Here is a 17602-nt window from a genome sequence, read left to right on the forward strand (position 1 = left end):
CCAGCTGACGGGCCGCCGCCGGCTTGGGAGCGCGATGGAGGTGCAGGTTGCGCCCCGGAGAGCCTGGGACGACTTCTTCCCCGGCGTCGAGCGCTTCGCCCGGCCGGATTTCAGAGACGTGTCCAAATGGAACAACAGGGTGGTCAGCAACCTGCTCTATTACCAGACCAATTACCTGCTGCTGGCTGCCGCGGTCGTCTCCATCGTGGGGTGAGTCTGCCTCTCCTGCGCGGGAGGGGTGGGTAGCAAAAGGGGCGCCCCCTTCCTCCCCCCGCTCCCCCCATCTGCGCTGCCAGGAGCGGAGCTCAGGGTTTGGCCTCCTGCGACTTGCAAAGGGCTGGGCTGGGGGGTCCCGGCTGGATGCTGGGTCCTGCAGGTTATGCCCCCTGGGCCGCTGTGTGGACAGACGCGGTCGCAAAGCGGGCTGTAGGGTCAGGACGCTGGCGGCCGTGCCCGTGTGTCCCCCACGCCGCGCCGGCAGCTCCCTGCCTGGGCAGGGCTGGCCGAGGAGGCCGCCCAGGTGTCCGGGCCCCAGCGCCGTTCTCGGCGGTTTCTGAGATCCGGTTCTTCTTCCCCACCCGGTGGGCCTGCGACAGCCGCCGGAGCAGCGGAGGCGAAATGGACCGTGCAAGGACTTGGCTGTGTTGAGGGAGGGAGCAAACCTCCTTGGGTTTCAAATTTAAACCAGCAGAGTTGGTTCTGTTCACCTGGAATAGCTGAGAAAGGGTGTAAGTCAGTGGAAGGTGTGGCTTCCTTTTTACAGCACAGTTATGTGGTAGGAGTCCTAAAACAGCTCCTCCCTCTGCTCCCCACCCCCCAATCTCCCCTTTCTGGGGGTGCTGCTGTGTGTGGGGGGGTAGAGAGCAAAAGGCTTGTTTGGGAGACCTAAATCGTTTAAATTTTTTGTTTTATGTTAAGTTTTAATGTGCTCAGTCTCAAAAAACAACACTGAGTTTAGGAACTGGCTGCTGTGTAGCTCTCGGCTTAACTCTCTACTTTTCCTCTTAAAAATAAAACCACTTCCTCTGCAGTGATGTGCTTTCTGCTTAAAGGGTTACCAGCCAGAGAGCAGAATCGGACAAGTTGAAATGTAGAAAGTGTGGTTGACTGTTGATAGGCTTTTTGTGTGTGTTTGTTTTTTCTTCTCTTCTCTTCTCTTCCGCCCTCCCTCCCCCCAAACTTCAGGGGACCAATTTTGTTCAGTCATGGTATTGCATCTGCTGTGTCTGAGGTCAGGATAGGGCTCCAGGTCTGTGGAGGTGGAGCAGGATCAGTTCCTGGAGCAGTCAGTGCTGGAAGTCTGATGATAAGAGCAGGATTGTTTTGCACATGGGGGGGTCTCATTCGGGTATCGGTGTACTCTCTGAGCATAACTGCACCATGGCGCCCTTCTGCTCCTGGAGAAAGTCTGGAGACTAAACATTTTACCCCTTTCTGATGGGGATCTGGCGTGGCTCCCTCTCGAGTATTGCTGTAAGACTTGTGTTAAGGTGTTTTAGAAGCAGATGCAGAAAATAGTGATAATGGGGGTGGGGACCTCTTAATCTTCCAACCAAACCATTTGCAATTATCATGTCTAGGCAGGTAAAATAGCAACACTTATCTGAATCCAGAGCACTTGAATTGGGGGTGCTGAGGATCATCTGTTTTGTCTGAATCAGGTCTGACTTTAAGCCTATGAGCCAGGGCACCATCTCATTTATAATAGCATGTTGTAAAGATGCCAGCTTGTTCATTTAAAACATTAAACCAGAATGAAAACTTGCTAAAGCGAAGAACCTACATCCAGTCAGACTCCTTGAGGCCATTAACACATGGCCTAATCTGAAGCCCCCTGAAAGCTGACAATACATTTTTTTTCAATTGACATTGTCATAAATATAAAGGGAAGGGGAAATCCCTCCTGGCCAGGGGAAAGCTCCTCTCACCTGTAAAGGGTTAAGAAGCTAAAGGTAACCTCGCTGGCACCTGACCAAAATGACCAATGAGGAGACAAAATACTTTCAAAAGCTGGGAGGAGGGAGAGAAACAAAGGGTCTGTGTCTGTCTATATGCTGGTCTTTGTCGGGGATAGACCAGGAATGGAGTCTTGGAACTTTTAGTAAGTAATCTAGCTAGGTATGTGTTAGATTATGATTTCTTTAAATGGCTGAGAAAAGAATTGTGCTGAATAGAATAACTATTTCTGTCTGTGTATCTTTTTTGTAACTTAAGGTTTTGCCTAGAGGGGTTCTCTATGTTTTTGAATCTAATTACCCTGTAAGATATCTACCATCCTGATTTTACAGGGGGGATTTCTTCATTTCTATTTACTTCTATTTTTATTAAAAGTCTTCTTGTAAGAAACTGAATGCTTCTTCATTGTTCTCAGATCCAAGAGTTTGGGTCTGTGGTCACCTTTGCAAATTGGTGAGGCTTTTTATCCAACATTTCCCAGGAAAGGGGGGGTGCAAGTGTTGGGAGGATTGTTCATTGTTCTTAAGATCCAAGGGTCTGGGTCTGTAGTCACCTAGGCAAATTGGTGAGGCTTTTTACCAAACCTTGTCCAGGAAGTGGGGTGCAAGGTTTTGGGAAGTATTTTGGGGGGAAAGACGCGTCCAAACAGCTCTTCCCCAGTAACCAGTATTTGTTTGGTGGTGGTAGCGGCCAGTCCAAGGACAACGGGTGGAATATTTTGTACCTTGGGGAAGTTTTGACCTAAGCTGGTAAAGATAAGCTTAGGAGGTTTTTCATGCAGGTCCCCACATCTGTACCCTAGCGTTCAGAGTGGGGGAGGAACCTTGACAGACATCAATTAACTTTGGATCAGACTTTGAGAGGTGAAGTACTCTTCATAAGTGGGTGATATTTCTACTCTGTATACTAGCTATGGAACTGGCACCATGGGATAGAATATCTTTTTCTTCTGCCTGCTCTAAGCTTGAAGGCTGCTGGTAACTGGGAGTAGAGGGGTGTTGTATGGCCAAGAGATTAGAACATGGGACTGGTAGGTAGGCAGGACTCCTGGGTTGTTTTCCCAGCTCTGTCACCTTGAGCAAGCTACTTGGTGCTTCTTTAAACACAAAGTTGCACTGGCTTACTTCGCTTTAGTCTACCCTTAACTATTGTCAGCATTCTTGCATAGTGATAATAGACAAGTAGTTTTAGTTTAGACTGGTGCAAAATCTCACCGTTAGGTAAATCAGTGTAACTTTGTGTGTTGGCCAGGTGTGAGTTCTTCTCTACCTCAGGTTGCTAACTAATGTTCAGTTCTGAAAGACAGATAACACACTAGTCAGAAAAAAGAAAAGGAGTACTTGTGGCATCTTAGAGACTAACCAATTTATTTGAGCATGAGCTTTCGTGAGCCACAGCTCACTTCATCGGTGTGGCTCACGAAAGCTCATGCTCAAATAAATTGGTTAGTCTCTAAGGTGCCACAAGTACTCCTTTTTCTTTTTGCGAATACAGACTAACACGGCTGTTACTCTGACACTAGTCAGAATGTACTTTGCAGCCAAGGATCTCAAAAGCACTATAAACTGTTGCCACCTCAACTTGAACCTGTTTGGTCTCCTCAATCATTTCCCTACCAGATATACAATACTCAAATCCCCAATCTTCTAGAATAAGGATTATCTACATGTAACTGGGGGGGAAAAAATATTACCAATTTTTCTGGCTGTGTGTGTGTATGTGTTGAATCTGCCAATAAAAAACACTAGCATGCATGGTGCACAGATCCAGAACAGTTAATGTTATGGATGTTTAGTTTTCAAAAATAATTCCTGAAGTGAAAACACCAGGATAAGGCACATCTGGTGTCTGAGATCTTCTTGCTCCTGAGTTATGATCCGTACTGTGTGAAGACTTTGCATCCTAGGAGTGCTGATGCTGCCGCCATTGAATGGAATAGCAAAAGTCCCTTATTTTAGCAAAGATCAAGCCCTAATGGGGAAACGTCCATACTTCTGGGTGTGTATTACATAAAGCTGACCTTTTTAATGGGGGACAGATTGTGGCTAACTTCACCAATTCAAATACTGAGTGTGCTGAGCGGGGAAACTAAAGAAAGCTCTGTCGATAAGTCGTAGACTTAGTCATTTGTCTAAATTCTCCATGCTTAACTGTTCACTGGGCAGCAATCCAGTACTGCATCATGGCTCTACATCTTCTAGAAAACCCTCTCTAATATGAGATTTAACTTGTAAAAACACTTGTGTAAGGCCGCAGCAACAGGATTCTGCAAAAAGGCCATTGCAGTGTGCCAAATTCTTTCTCTCTCAACAAGGCTAAATTTGCCCCATGGTCAGCTCTGTTTTAGAGTAGCCTAACTCCTCTCATTCAAGCTGGGTGTGTCTTGTAACCCTGGGCTGTCTGACTTCTACACTGTAATAGTTTGGTAGTTGTGGTGGTAGCGTTGGGCAACGTGATCAGCATTACTTAGGAATTGTGTGTCTTACACATTGCTAGTAAGACCGTAAAACCATAAAACCCCTCTTTTATGGTTGTAAATTGAATCTGACAAGATGGAAACTCATTAGACTTCCAACCACAAGTGAAAACAACGAGGAGTCCTTGTGGCACCTCCAAGACTAATTTATTGGGACATACAAGCCAAGCAAGCCCTAAGATACAACTGCATTTGCTCCAATCCCTCAGACCGAGACAAACACATACAGGATCTCTATCAAGCATTCTTAAAACTACAGTACCCACCTGGGGAAGTGAAGAAACAGATTGACAGAGCCAGAAGGGTACCCAGAAGTCACCTACTACAGGACAGGCTCAACAAAGAAAGTAACAGAAGGCCACTAGCCATTGCCTACAGCCCCCAACTAAAACCTCTTCAGCACATCATCAGGAATTGACCACCGATCCTGGAGGATGATCCCTCACTCTTACAGACCTTGGGAGACAGGTCAGTCCTTGCTGGGAGACAGGCCAGTCCTCGCTTAAAGACAGCCCCCCCCCAACCTGAAGCAAATACTCATCAGCAACTACACACCACACAACAGAAACACTAACCCAGGAACCAATCCCTGCAACAAAACCCATTGCCAACTCTGTCCATATATCTATTCAAGGGACGCCATCATAGGACCTAACCACATCAGCACGCCATCAGGGGCTCATTCACCTGCACATCTACCAATGTGATATGTGCAATCGTGTCAGCAATGCCCCTCTACCGTGTACATTGGCCAAACCGGACACTCTCTAAGCAAAAGAATAAATGGACACAAATCAGACATCAAGAATTAACATTCAAAAACAAGTAGAAGAGCATTTCAATCTCCCTGGACACTCAATAACAGACTTAAGTGGCCATTCTTCAACAAAAAAAACAGACTTCAGTGAGAAACTGCAGAACTGGAATTAATTTGCAAACTTGACACCATCAAATTAGGCCTGAATAAAGACTGGGAGTGGCTGGGTCACTACAAAATAATTTTCCCTCGGATATTCACCCCTTCTTATCAACTGTTGGGAATGGGCCACATCCACCCTGATTTGAATTGGCCTAGTTAGCACTGACCCCCCACTTGGTAAGGCAACTCCCATCTTTTCATGTGCTGTATGCTTATACCTGCCTACTGTATTTTTCACTCCATGCATCTGATGAAGTGGGTTTTAGCCCACAAAAGCTTATACCCAAATAAATTTTAGTCTCTAAAGTGCCACAAGGACGCCTCATTGTTTTTGCTGATACGGACTAACACAGCTACCCCTCTGAAATATCCAGTGAGTACAGGATACCTCTACCTGCGATAAGGAGCTGTATATATTTGTAACCCTTATGCTGAGCACACTGTGTAAAACTGCAATATTACCTCTGTATAGCTTTCCCCTAGTTTAATAGAGAATTCATGTGGTACTGAACCATCTGAACACTAATCCTATTCCATAAAAGCTACCACTGTGTGTGTGTGGTAATCCCAGATGGCAAAGTATAAAGGCCACTAAGTAATCAGCCTATTATATGGGCACACCCTGTGTGACATTTAAAAAGAAAAATCCTGCGACCAACATGGCTACAACAACACTGCATTTAAAAACAAAAAAATCCTTCATGTGTGAGGTCCCTCCCCTCCCCCCGGACTAAATAGAAAATTGTGAATCCAGAAACTAGAAGCTAACATTTCTTGGCTATAGTTGTTGTTTACGTGTACAATAAAAGTGCCAGTGGGAATGAATCACAGTGCTGTTCTGTGTTAAAACACATTGTAGACAGTAACTTGATTTTTCAAGGCTGGACTTACACAGCAACATAGCTCCATATTAAGACTCTCTCCCACTGAATCCCTGTAGCTATTCCAAGATATTAAATATCCCATTAGTGCTCCAAAATCAATAGGAATTGGGTGCTTAACTGTCCTTTGTTGTTAATTTGTATTTCAGCAGGAGCTCCAGGGCCCCGTTGTTTTAGGTGCTTTACAAACAGACCAAAAAAATAACCCCAAAGATCTAAAAATATCTTCTAAAACATTCAACTATAGATCGGTCCTATCATGAAGATGGTAGAGTGTTCGTTTTATTCTGATCAGAGTTATAGAAATATAGGGCTGAAAGGGACCTCAAAGAGGTCATTTATTCCATCCCTGTGCACTGAGGCAGGATCAGGTATACCTAGACAATCCCTGCATCCTAGTGGAGGACTCCCACTCTGGCAGGAGAATGGAATCTTGCCAAATAGATTTCTATGCCTTACTGATGCTGCTTTACTAAAAGTCAAATCACTGCATATTCAGATAAACTTGCACAGTATTTTGGAACTTGTTTGCCATGCACATCAAATGCTTAAATTTTAGCTACTAGAGCCTTCCCAGTGTAAAAATTGCTATAAAAGCTGATCGTGTAAAATGAGCTAGGCATCCCAGGGTCCCTCCTGTGTTAGTCAACAGCTATCTCCGTTCTGTTGTAGCTGTGTGTCCCAGGATATGGGACAAGGTGGGTAAGGTAATATCTTTTTAGTGGACCAGCTTCTGTTTGTGGGGGAGAGAGACTAGTTTTCCAGCTACGTAGAGCTCTTCTTCAGATCTGGGAAATGTATTTACCTGTGACACTTAGTACAAGATCAAACAGCACATACTTTAGCACAAGAAGTTAGAATATTTGTTTTCATCTTAGTACATTTCCCAAATTCCAGACCCGACAAAGAGCTCTGTGGAGCTTGAAAACTTGTCTTGCTCACCAACAGACGCTGGTCCAAGAAAATATATTACCTCACCCACCTTGTCTCTCTGTTCTGATATGGCTTAATCGTCTGCTTACCTGCAGCCTCATGTTGTGATTTTACCACCTCCATCCCCCAGTCCTTTGATTCTTCTTTTTTTTTCCCTTCCATTAGCTTACTGCACAGTCATTCAAATTGACAAACAGCTTTATTCTTCTCTTCCCCCTGCCCCACATTAGTTGATTGATTTATAGTTAGAATAATTCCCTGTGTAAGATGATCACTCCAAAGTGGCAAAATTAACTTGGGCTTAGATAGAGACTGGGAGTGGATGGGTCATTGTGCAGAGTGAAACTATTTCCCCATGTTTATTTCCCGCCCCTACCCCCTTGGCTGTTCCTTGGGTGTTCTTGTCAGCTGCTGGAGGTGGCCCACCTTGATTATCACCACAAGGTTTTTTTCCCCCACCCTCCTGCTGGTGATGGCTCACCTTGGGTGATCGCTCTCCTTGCATTGTGTATGGTAACACCCATTGTTTCACGTTCTGTGTCTAAAATCTCCCCACTGTATTTTCCTCTGAAGGCATCAGATGAGGTGAGCTGTAGCTCATGAAAACTTATGCTCAAATGTTAGCCTCTAAGGTGCCACAAGTCCTCCTTTTTTCTTTTTGCAAATACAGACTAACACGGCTGCTACTCTGAAACCTGACTTTATTTTTAATGGCTTGGAGGAGTTGGGCTATTAATAAATTAAAAAAAAAACTGGAATGGCAAAAACAGCGAGGGTGAGCAACACTTCCATTTTGTTGCTTTAAAAAATAAATAGATCCGTATTCAATAGAGTTAGCTGCCTCTATGACAAAGCAAAATTTGGGAAGCATTGGAGGGAATGGTGTCTAGTGGCCCTAGCAGAGGGATATTGGAAGCTGGTCTCCTGGATTCTGTTCCTAGATGGTGTTTCAGTAGCGGTTTCATGTTTGTGAAGCTTTGAGATCTCAGGATGCTAGCGGTTACTGAAATGTTAAATAGACTTAGTTCACCCAGGAGTAACACATCTGTGGTAACTCATAAAGGTTGGAAATGTACTATCTCTGTTCTCATGCTTGCTTATAGGGTTGCCAACTTTCTCCTCGCACAAAACTGAACACCTCTGCCCTGCCCCCCACTCACTCCATCTCCACCTCCCTCTATCACTCGCTGCCCACCCTCCCTTACTCTCTCATTTTCACTGGGCTAGCTCAGGGGGTTGGGTTGTGGGAGGGGGGTGAGGGCTTCAGCTGGGGATCAGGGATTTGGGGTGCAGGAAAGGGCTCCAGGCTGGGGGAGCCAAGGAGTTCAGTGTATGAGGGGGTCTGGGCTGAAGTAGAAGGTTGGGTGAGGGAGGGGGTGCAGACTCTGGGCAGGGGGTGTGGGTTCCAGGGTGGGGCTAGAAATGAGGGGTTCAGGGTGCAGGAGGGGGCTCCAGACTGGGGCAGAGGGTGGGGGGAGAGATGAGAGCTCTGGCTGTGGGTGCAGACTCAGGGGTGGGGCTGGGGATTTGGGGTGCAGGAGGGTGCTCAAGGCAGGGACTGAGGGGTTCAGAGGGTGAGGGAGCTCAGGGCAGGGGGTTGGGGTGTGGGGCTGGGGTCAGGGGTACGGGTTCTGGGCAGTGCTTACCTCAAGCAGCTCCCAGAAGCAGCAGCATGTCCCCCCTCTGGCTCCTACGCTGTGGCACAGCCAGGTGGTTCTGCATGCTGTCCTGGTCGCATGCGCCACCCCTGCAGCTCTCATTAACTGCGGTTCCTGGCCAATGGGAGCAACAGAGCTGGCACTTTGGGCGGGGGCACTGCTTGGAGATCCCTGGCTGCCTCTACACCTTAGGAGCCAGAGGGAGTACATGCTACTGCTTCTGGGAGCCACATGGATCTCAGGTAGGCAAGGAGCCTGCCAGCCCTGCTGCGCCACCGACTGGATTTTTAACAGCCCGGTCAGCAGTGTTGACCAGAGCTGCCAGGGTCCCTTTTTGACCGGGCGGTCAGGTCAGACACCTGGCAACCCTACTTTCTTAAATGTACAGGACCAAATTTTGCCATCAGTTAAACCTATGCAAACTGTACTGGCTTCAGTGAGACTGCATAGATGTAACTGAGGGAAGAATTTGATCTGTGCAGTCTTGAAATAACTCATAAGTGAGTAAAGCAGCACTATGCCTGCTCATTTACTGGAATGTGGGTCGGGGGGAGAACACAGGCATAACTTCCTTGGGCCTCTAGAGAAAGGGTGTGTATCTCTCATGTATTCCCTCTAAACAAATATATTCTGTTGAGGGTGAGCCTAGTCAGTCATGAGGCAGTTAGCAAAAAGCTCTGCTACGCAATAAGAAACACAGGTTCTGTCAGCATTTTAATAGACTTTCCTGCAGTAAGGTAGCATGTAAAACAAAACAAGCTGACAGGTGTGACCGCTACAAAGTAAAGCACAGGCTCAATCTAGCTCTGTTCTTAAAGCATCCCCCCTTTAAAAGCTTGACCGAGGGCCACCTCTTGAACTGTCCTCGGCCTAGACTCATGTAAAAGAGGAAACTCACTGGAGCACTGTCTGCCATCCTTAATTTCCAAACCATGCTGGTGCTAGCCCACTGGGGGCCATCAGCAGGAATATTTTTGCCCCCAACACATACTAATAATTAACGGGGGCCTTAAGCAATTGTTTAGTCTGCTTATACCTAGTGCCGAGTCTTCTTACAAAAGGACTATTTGAACTGGCTAGTTTTTTTCAGTAGTTTTTTTTTTCTATTCCCTCTCCCTTGCAATACTGCTTGACTTCCTTCCTTGCCCTTCACCCAATCAGGCCTACCAGCCTGACAGCACAAATAAAGTCAATTCCCATATCTGTTTGCTTTCATAGAAGCTGCAGTAAGAAATGCAAGGAAACACTGTCTCAGAAAGAAGGCAGAGGGGTACTTCCTGTAATGATGAGACTACAGAGAGATTCCATCTCTAAATGGCTGGCTTTTCCCAACTGATTTGTTCCATTCTCTGCTGGACCCAGACCTCTGGCTCACTCCTCCTTCATCCTAGAAAGGAATGCAACATCCACTTGGCATGCTGTTGGTTCTGGGCTCTTTGTACTTCCTCTTGACACTGTGTGTTATTCCTGCCTTAATTTCTCTGTGGGAAACAAGAACTAGTTGTTGCCTTCTACCCAAGCTTCTGGTTTTCAAGTTGTCTGAGCAACCTAAAACTCATTGCCACAGTGCTGCTGCCCTATTAGATGCCTTTTAAAATGTTTGAGATGCCTAATAAACCTTTCAAAGGAACTGTATTTAGAAAGTATCTAGTCTCTGCAAGTTTGGAAGACTTCAATCTAGGCTTCAAACTTGAGGTCTGGGAAGTCACTATCAGACTGTGATAAGAGATATATATTTAAGCAAGGCCACAACAGTACTTCCTGTGCTGTTGAAGGGAAACTTCCAGGACACCACTTTAAGAGACTGCATATGGGTCAATATATCGCCTATTCTCAGATACAAGCACAAAAGCATGCAGTACCTGGTGCTCTAGTCTCTCCCTCATTACCTTAATCATGAACTGCTTATCATCATTCACTTGCGCAGCCCATGCTCTGCTGAGTGTTGGGGTGTGATACTGCTTTGGCACGCTGCTGCCATTCTACAGACAGACAAGCAGTGGGTTGGTGTAGCTCATCCCAGAGACTGATTCTGATGATTTTCTTAAAGATAGCCCTGACATCAGAGGAGATGCTTCAGATTTACAATGATGTAAAAAAAAAAATCTGGCCCTTCGGAAAGCAATTCTGAACCTCACAATCTACAGAACTAATTGTTCTACTTTGGGATGGGAGGAAGTATTCTCAAAGAATACCTATTACCCAATCACTGGTATTGGATAAATGCTGCAAAGAACTCAAACCTATGCTCCAGAACGCAATATCTAGGTTTAACCTAATGAGCAGCAGCTCCACTGCACGTTGTTGGCATCTGTAACAGGACCCTCCTGTCACTTACTCTGCTATTTTGGACTAAGCTGAAAACCTGACTGTTCACAAGTTCAGAGGCAAAATATTCTACCTGGAAAACTAGTATTGTCCTGTTCCGTCTTCCCTTAAATCAGGGGGTGCATTAAATATAGCAGATATCTAGAAAGAGTGATCACAAGTCTGACTTACACTCTCAGGTAGCAGAAGGCAGCCTTGGTGAAATATGCCAGCATTTGATGACTCCTCTCTGATGGAATTTATTTATTGTGAGGGTGATCCTGTTGTAGCACTGTGTGGGCAGGAAGCAGTACTGCATAATGCAGATGGCTTTCAGAAACTGTTACAGGGAAAATGGCATAAAAGAGACATCCAAGATTGAATTCAGCAGTATTGGGGAATCTGAACCACATGGCTCACAACATGAATATTCATGTTCTTTGGACAGCTTACTACTAATCTGCCTTTATGTGGCTCTGAATGATCTCATTTGATAGTTACACTCACTGCTTCTTTGTACTCTGCAATTCATCCCACTTCAGAAAGCATGTACTTCAGATTAACGCTTTCCTTGGGAAAGCTGTCTTTTTTTGGGATCACTTGCAGCGGTCTTTGCATCTGAGGAAGTTCAACTGCACAAACTCCCTAGAATACAATTTTAAAACATGTAGAGATTTGGAATGAACTACCTGTCAATATGGAGAAAAATATTCTTCCGTTTAATGTTTGGACAGAAACTATTTATACAAACCCCCAATTCCTAAACTGGAAAAATAAATAAAAGCCTCTGAATGTTGAAGTGGAACAAATCAACTTTGCTACAAATGTTTAACTTGGGACAAGGCTCTACCTCCTGCACCCAAATCTAGTGACCGGCTATTGGCAAACTATTAAACAGACTAGGTCATTTCTCATAGAAGTTAACAAGGTTAATCCCCCTTGTGGAGGGGGAAAGGAGGTGTATTTAGACTTTTAAAAAATAAATTAAATAAATAAATATATATATATACACAAGCACTTTGGTTCTGAAACATATAGTAGCATTACTAGTGTTGTCTGATCAGAAATCCTGCTGCAGCAGAGCACGGACTTAAAATAACTTCTGCCTGGAGTAATGCTGGTCACTTTTTCCAGCCTGGGAGCTTGAGACCGTTTTAACCTAAATATAGTCTGTGGTTGACTGCAAGACAAATGACTCAAATGTTGCAAACAGGCCTTCCCTATCAGAGTTCCTGTGTGCCTTGCTGGAGCTCAGACATGAATAACAGAAGCAGGTGGGCAGCTAACTTGCGTTTTTTATCTTTCAATCCAGTTGTCCCATCCTTGTTGGGACAGCTGACCTACAGAGGAAACTGGAGACGAGTTGTTTCAAACCAAAGTGATTTAGTTTTCCCCTTTCCCACGGAACCCTTTGTCAGAGTAGTGGATACAAATATTGCCAATGTAACTAGATAATGTGTACGAAATGGCTCTTCATTTTTGTTGGACATTAAGGACAGACTATAAATGCTACCATATGCTACTGCAGTTGTCCAACAGGATGAGCCAAGCTTAGTGCTGATGTAAGTGTGGGCAGGTCACCTAGCTTTAGTGTTGCATCTGGTTATGTCTGAGATGAATTATGGCCTGAAATACTGGAATTGTTATAGTAGGGATGACGCCCATTTGACAGTGGCAAATCAGGATCATCTTGGTCATAAGAACTGTTCTGTTTGTAACTGTGGGCTTAAAACAAACAAAGTACTTCACACAATGCACAGTCAACCTGTGAAAGTCATTCCCAGGGGATGTTTTGAAGGCCAAAAGTATAAATGGCTCAAAAAAGAATTAGCCATTGATGGACCTATCCTCCATAAGCTTACCTATTAGCCAAGATGGTCAGGGATTCAACACCATATTCCAGGTGAACCATAACCTCCAACTGATGGAAGCTGAGACTGGATGATTGCCCTGTTCTGTTCATTCCCTCTGAAGCATCTGGCACTGGCCATTGCCAATGTACTGGACAAGATAGTACATTGGTCTGACCTAGTGTGGTCATTCTTATGCATTAATAGACTAAGAGATTGCACTTCATAAGCAAAAATTAGTAGCAGGCTAAGCAAGTTACGGTTAGGGGAGGGGCAGAAAAAAATGGCCTACACATAACTGAAGAGTGGTGAGAGCAGGTGGAGTTCCCACCCTACTCCAGATACTCCTAAACTCACTCCCATCCTGGAGTTTTGGTTGTCTAGTTGTCATAGTTCAGGACAACTGCATCTGTTTTTTTTTTTTTTCCTCTATAGCCCAGCAAGGACACCCACTCTCAGGCAATGGCCAGGGAGCAAGAAGCCCTTCTTTGGAGACCCATGTCTCTCTCCATCCTGAGCAGAGCATTTCCAGGCTAAACAGTTCCACTGCCTTCACTGTGTTGTTCCAGCAAAAGAGTCTGCCTAAGCACACCTGCTTTGTCTTTCTCCTCACTGTTATGGGGTAATTGCTCAGGATATGGTACCATAGCACTAACTGTGCAAGCCTATTTATTCTTGGGATGTAAGATTATGGAGAAAACATAGTAAACAATATAAAAACCTACACACATGCTAATAAGTTTACCAGCAATTCCCCTGCCCACCAAATGTCTCTAACATGTGACCACAAGAGACCCCTCATACCAGTGCCCAAGTTCTTAAGTCTCACCTTGGAACTAACGCTGTCTTATGGGGCCTCAGTAGGCCAAAGTTCTTCCAATCCTTCTCTAAGGACTGGGGTCCTGTCTGTTTGCAGCACCAGATAAAAGGCCCTGAGCCAGTTTAAAACCAGGCCATTTATCCAAAAATTCTTTGTTTGGAGAATCTAGTTGGAACAACAATATACAAACCTCTCGGGGGTTCTTCAAAGGGCTGATAACCAGAGAAAGTGCATGAACGTACCCAAAGTTGCATAGACTCACAATAACATACAAGCAATTGCATTTTAAATACAATAGGGCTTCAAAGGATTGAACTTACCTTAGTAATGTTAATTAAGGTCTGTCCAGTGTGTCTCCTCTATCACACGATCTGAAGTTGAATGTTCTGTTTCCAGTCTTGGCTTTCTTGCTGAACTGGGCTGTTTCTAGAACTTCCCTGCAGGACCTCTATCCTAGACCCTAGTTCCTTCTGACCCTGAGACGCACATGCTACCTGCAGTTTGCTGATGAAAGTAATTGCCCTACCTAGGGATACACACCACCTTGATTTGACACACGTGATATCTCTGCATCTCTTTGACTTCTATTTGTATTCTAAATCTTCAGATATAGTCTAAGTAAAAGTCCCATTCTGCATAATATGGGGGGAGGGGGAACGGGGAATGTAAATTAAACCTATCTGAAGCTAAAGGCAGTACAGTAGGTCATCACTAGCGTTTTTCACCTCCTGAAGACTAGGTTAGATCCTGTTCTAAGCCACAAATGGAGAAGACTGGTCCCAGCAAGTACTAGACCATCATGCTATCTGGCATGACTGTCCGTCTGCTGCTGCTCAGCAAAGGCCCAGGAGTGAAATGGGTGGGTGGCGTTGAGATGTGCTGATGCCTTCAGGATTCTTTTTAGCCAGATGTGAGTTCCTTGCTTTCATGAGCACTGAACTCCTCCAAAAACCAGGGCAGGGGGAGAATAGTGTGTGTAAATACACATGAGAACAATACTAATTAAGCACATCGCTTACCAATGGCTTGCGGTCTCTGCATGACAACATTATGGCTAACAAAGCGCGACATGTGAATGTCCGAAGCTGGCTGATAAGGGTTCTGAGGCACTGAAGCATAAGCCTTGTCAACTGTCTCCATCTTCTTAATCATGCAATAGGGAGACACTCAAGCTGAATGCATAACTCATATGTTATAAAATGAAGATGTTGGTCAAACTTTCCCTCACTTTCTCTCCAGATTTCTGAGCCCACTGAACATGATCCTTGGTGGCACCATAGTGGTGCTGGTGTTCACAGGCTTTGTGTGGGCATCACACAACAAGGACATCCTTCGCAAGTTCAAGAAGCAGTACCCAACTGCGTTTGTGGTAGCCATCCTGCTGTCTAGTTACTTCTTGATATCCTATTTTGGAGGTGTCATGGTGTTCATATTTGGGATAACATTTCCTCTACTGTGTAAGTATAGCTTTTCTCCCTCCCCTCTCCCCCCTTAATGACTAAAACTAAAAGCTCAAGTCTCTTCACTCTGAATTAACCCTTGGCTCCACTTAGTATATGAAATTTGAGGTTTTAAAAATGGTCCCAAAACAAATTTTATACAATTGACTTTCAAGGCTGCTAGCAAGTGAAACTTGAAGGAATCTAATGCTTTCCTTTTAAGAAATAAACTATACTGGAGGTAGACATATACTTACATGACTTCTTAAGCAGACCATATCAGTACATATGTGTTAGACTTTCAGCTTCCTACTTTTGGATGTCCGCTCATTTACAAAGTCATTCAAAGTGCTTTGAGAGATACTGAAGAGCTAAGTATTCAATGGGGGCATGTCAGTTAACAAACATGTATTTCTGTTCTTAGTGATATTTATCCATGCATCTCTGAGGCTTCGGAGCATAAAGAACAAACTGGAGAATAAAATGGAAGGAATAGGTTTGAAGAAGACCCCTATGGGCATAGTACTTGATGCCCTTGAACAGCAGGAAGAGAACATCAACAAACTGGCTGACTACATTGCTAAAGTGAAGGAATAAGATGCACATAATATGGCATTCTTACCTGTTGCAGGAATTTAGTTTCTATTTACTTTTGTCAAAGCTTGCTTTCAATTTGTCTGAGATGCACATACTGTATAGATTGAAAATGGCAAGATACAGGTATACAAAGCTATGCAGGGCTCCTCTAAGGCTGGGGAGGAGAGACTCACCTTTCTAGAGTATGGTAAAATGTCTTGGTATTGCATACATATGCACCAACTGTTTTTAAAGCACTTGTTTTCTGGCGGGGGAAACAAACATGAATTGCAGTCTCTGAACCTGTTCTTGGTAGCCAGTGTCATGTCTAAGTATTTATAATGCACTTCATTGGAGGAATGATATAGGGGTGGGGCTGTTTAGTGCACTACCAGTTGGCTAAAAATGTCACCAGACAAAAATCTGGCAGTCAGGACTGGCTGAAAGCTCTGCCAATAAAAAATTTTTTTTCATTTCTTTCCCCCCCCACCCCCCCCCCCCAAAAAAACCTCTAGGGGGTGTCCTCCTGTCAGCTTACCTTTTCAAGCAGGTTATAGTCAAGCCATCTTATTATCTGAAGTAGCAAATGGAAAGAATAAATTGACCAGAGCACACAAGTCACCTCGCATGCTCATAAAATGTAATATTTCTTATAGCAGGAGATCCAAGTCTAAATGGGCAACGTATGTAAACTATATAGCTCCCTTGTCCAGCTCTGCCTACAAAGCACGGATGCAGATTTGACTGAATTCAGTAGGAGAGGCACATGTGTCTCTGAAGGTTATTATGAGCCTTAAATGTCTCTGACATCTTTGGCTCTCTTGAGGTCCATGAAAGCTTTTTTGCAATTGCCTTCAATAGAGCCACAATTTCACACTTACAAGGTGTGGGTTTTTGCAATTGGTTTCTTCTTTCTTTTAATACTTAAAAAAAAAACCTGTGGACTGTAAGAATAGCTAGGAGACTCTTATTTGGAGTTCTGGTTTTGTTTTGTTTTTTGTTTTAAAACTGTCCCTTGAGATTTTAGGACTTACCTCATTGTCCAAATTGTGCTCTGACTCTTCCTGTTTAAAGAAGACACTGGCTAAAACATACATCTTGCTAATTTATTCTACTTGTGGCTCTATTCAAGGGAAATAAGACCAGATTTCAGACTTGTAAATAAAAACAAATTACATGTTCTTAAAACCATTCCCAAATTCATGTAAGCAATTATTTTCAAGAGCTATTGTTACAAATAGCTTCAGTAAACTTCAGCTTGACTGCAGTCTGTGCTACCTAAACCATATGCATGGAAAAACTTATGCAGATTAACATAGTATGTAACCATCAGTCTTGCATCTCTCCTCCCTTTTTTTATGAAGTATTTATCTGTAACTGACTTGATTTACATGGCAGGTACAGCAGATATCCCAAAAACCTCTTCAAAGTTCATGTGTACAAGACGCATCAGTGTGCACGTGCGCACACACCTGGGGTCTCTTCCAAATGAATTGTTTTGGAGTCTGAACACCTCATTCCATACAAATGTTCCAGAGTGATCAGTATTTATTAGAAGCTTCTTTACGTGTATATTCCAGGGTAAGAAGCCATGACCTGCTCCTTTATTATAGTACATTGTCTTAGCTTTCGATGAGTAATTCTTGCTACACTTACAGAAGAGATACTAGCCTATGACTTCATGAATATATGGTTACATTGTAGAATTTTAAAAATTAGTTGTGAAGAATAAAGTTTAACCATTGTTAAAACAGAGTGCATTTATTGCATTTTTTTAACTAATGATG

At 44.1% G+C, this 17602-nt stretch overlaps 1 protein-coding gene across 1 annotated transcript; it reads left to right on the forward strand.

Moving 5' to 3' along the window:
- Positions 1-34: 34 nt before the first annotated feature.
- ARL6IP5 (ARF like GTPase 6 interacting protein 5) lies at positions 35-17566 on the forward strand. Its single transcript, XM_048856893.2, has 3 exons — positions 35-210; positions 15040-15257; positions 15664-17566. The coding sequence occupies exons 1-3, from the start codon at positions 35-37 to the stop codon at positions 15834-15836; spliced, it is 567 nt and encodes a 188-aa protein (XP_048712850.1). The 3' UTR covers positions 15837-17566.
- The last annotated feature ends 36 nt before the right edge of the window (positions 17567-17602 follow it).

The sequence above is a fragment of the Caretta caretta genome, chromosome 7 (genome assembly GCF_965140235.1).
Source record: "Caretta caretta isolate rCarCar2 chromosome 7, rCarCar1.hap1, whole genome shotgun sequence".
Taxonomy (NCBI): domain Eukaryota; kingdom Metazoa; phylum Chordata; order Testudines; family Cheloniidae; genus Caretta; species Caretta caretta.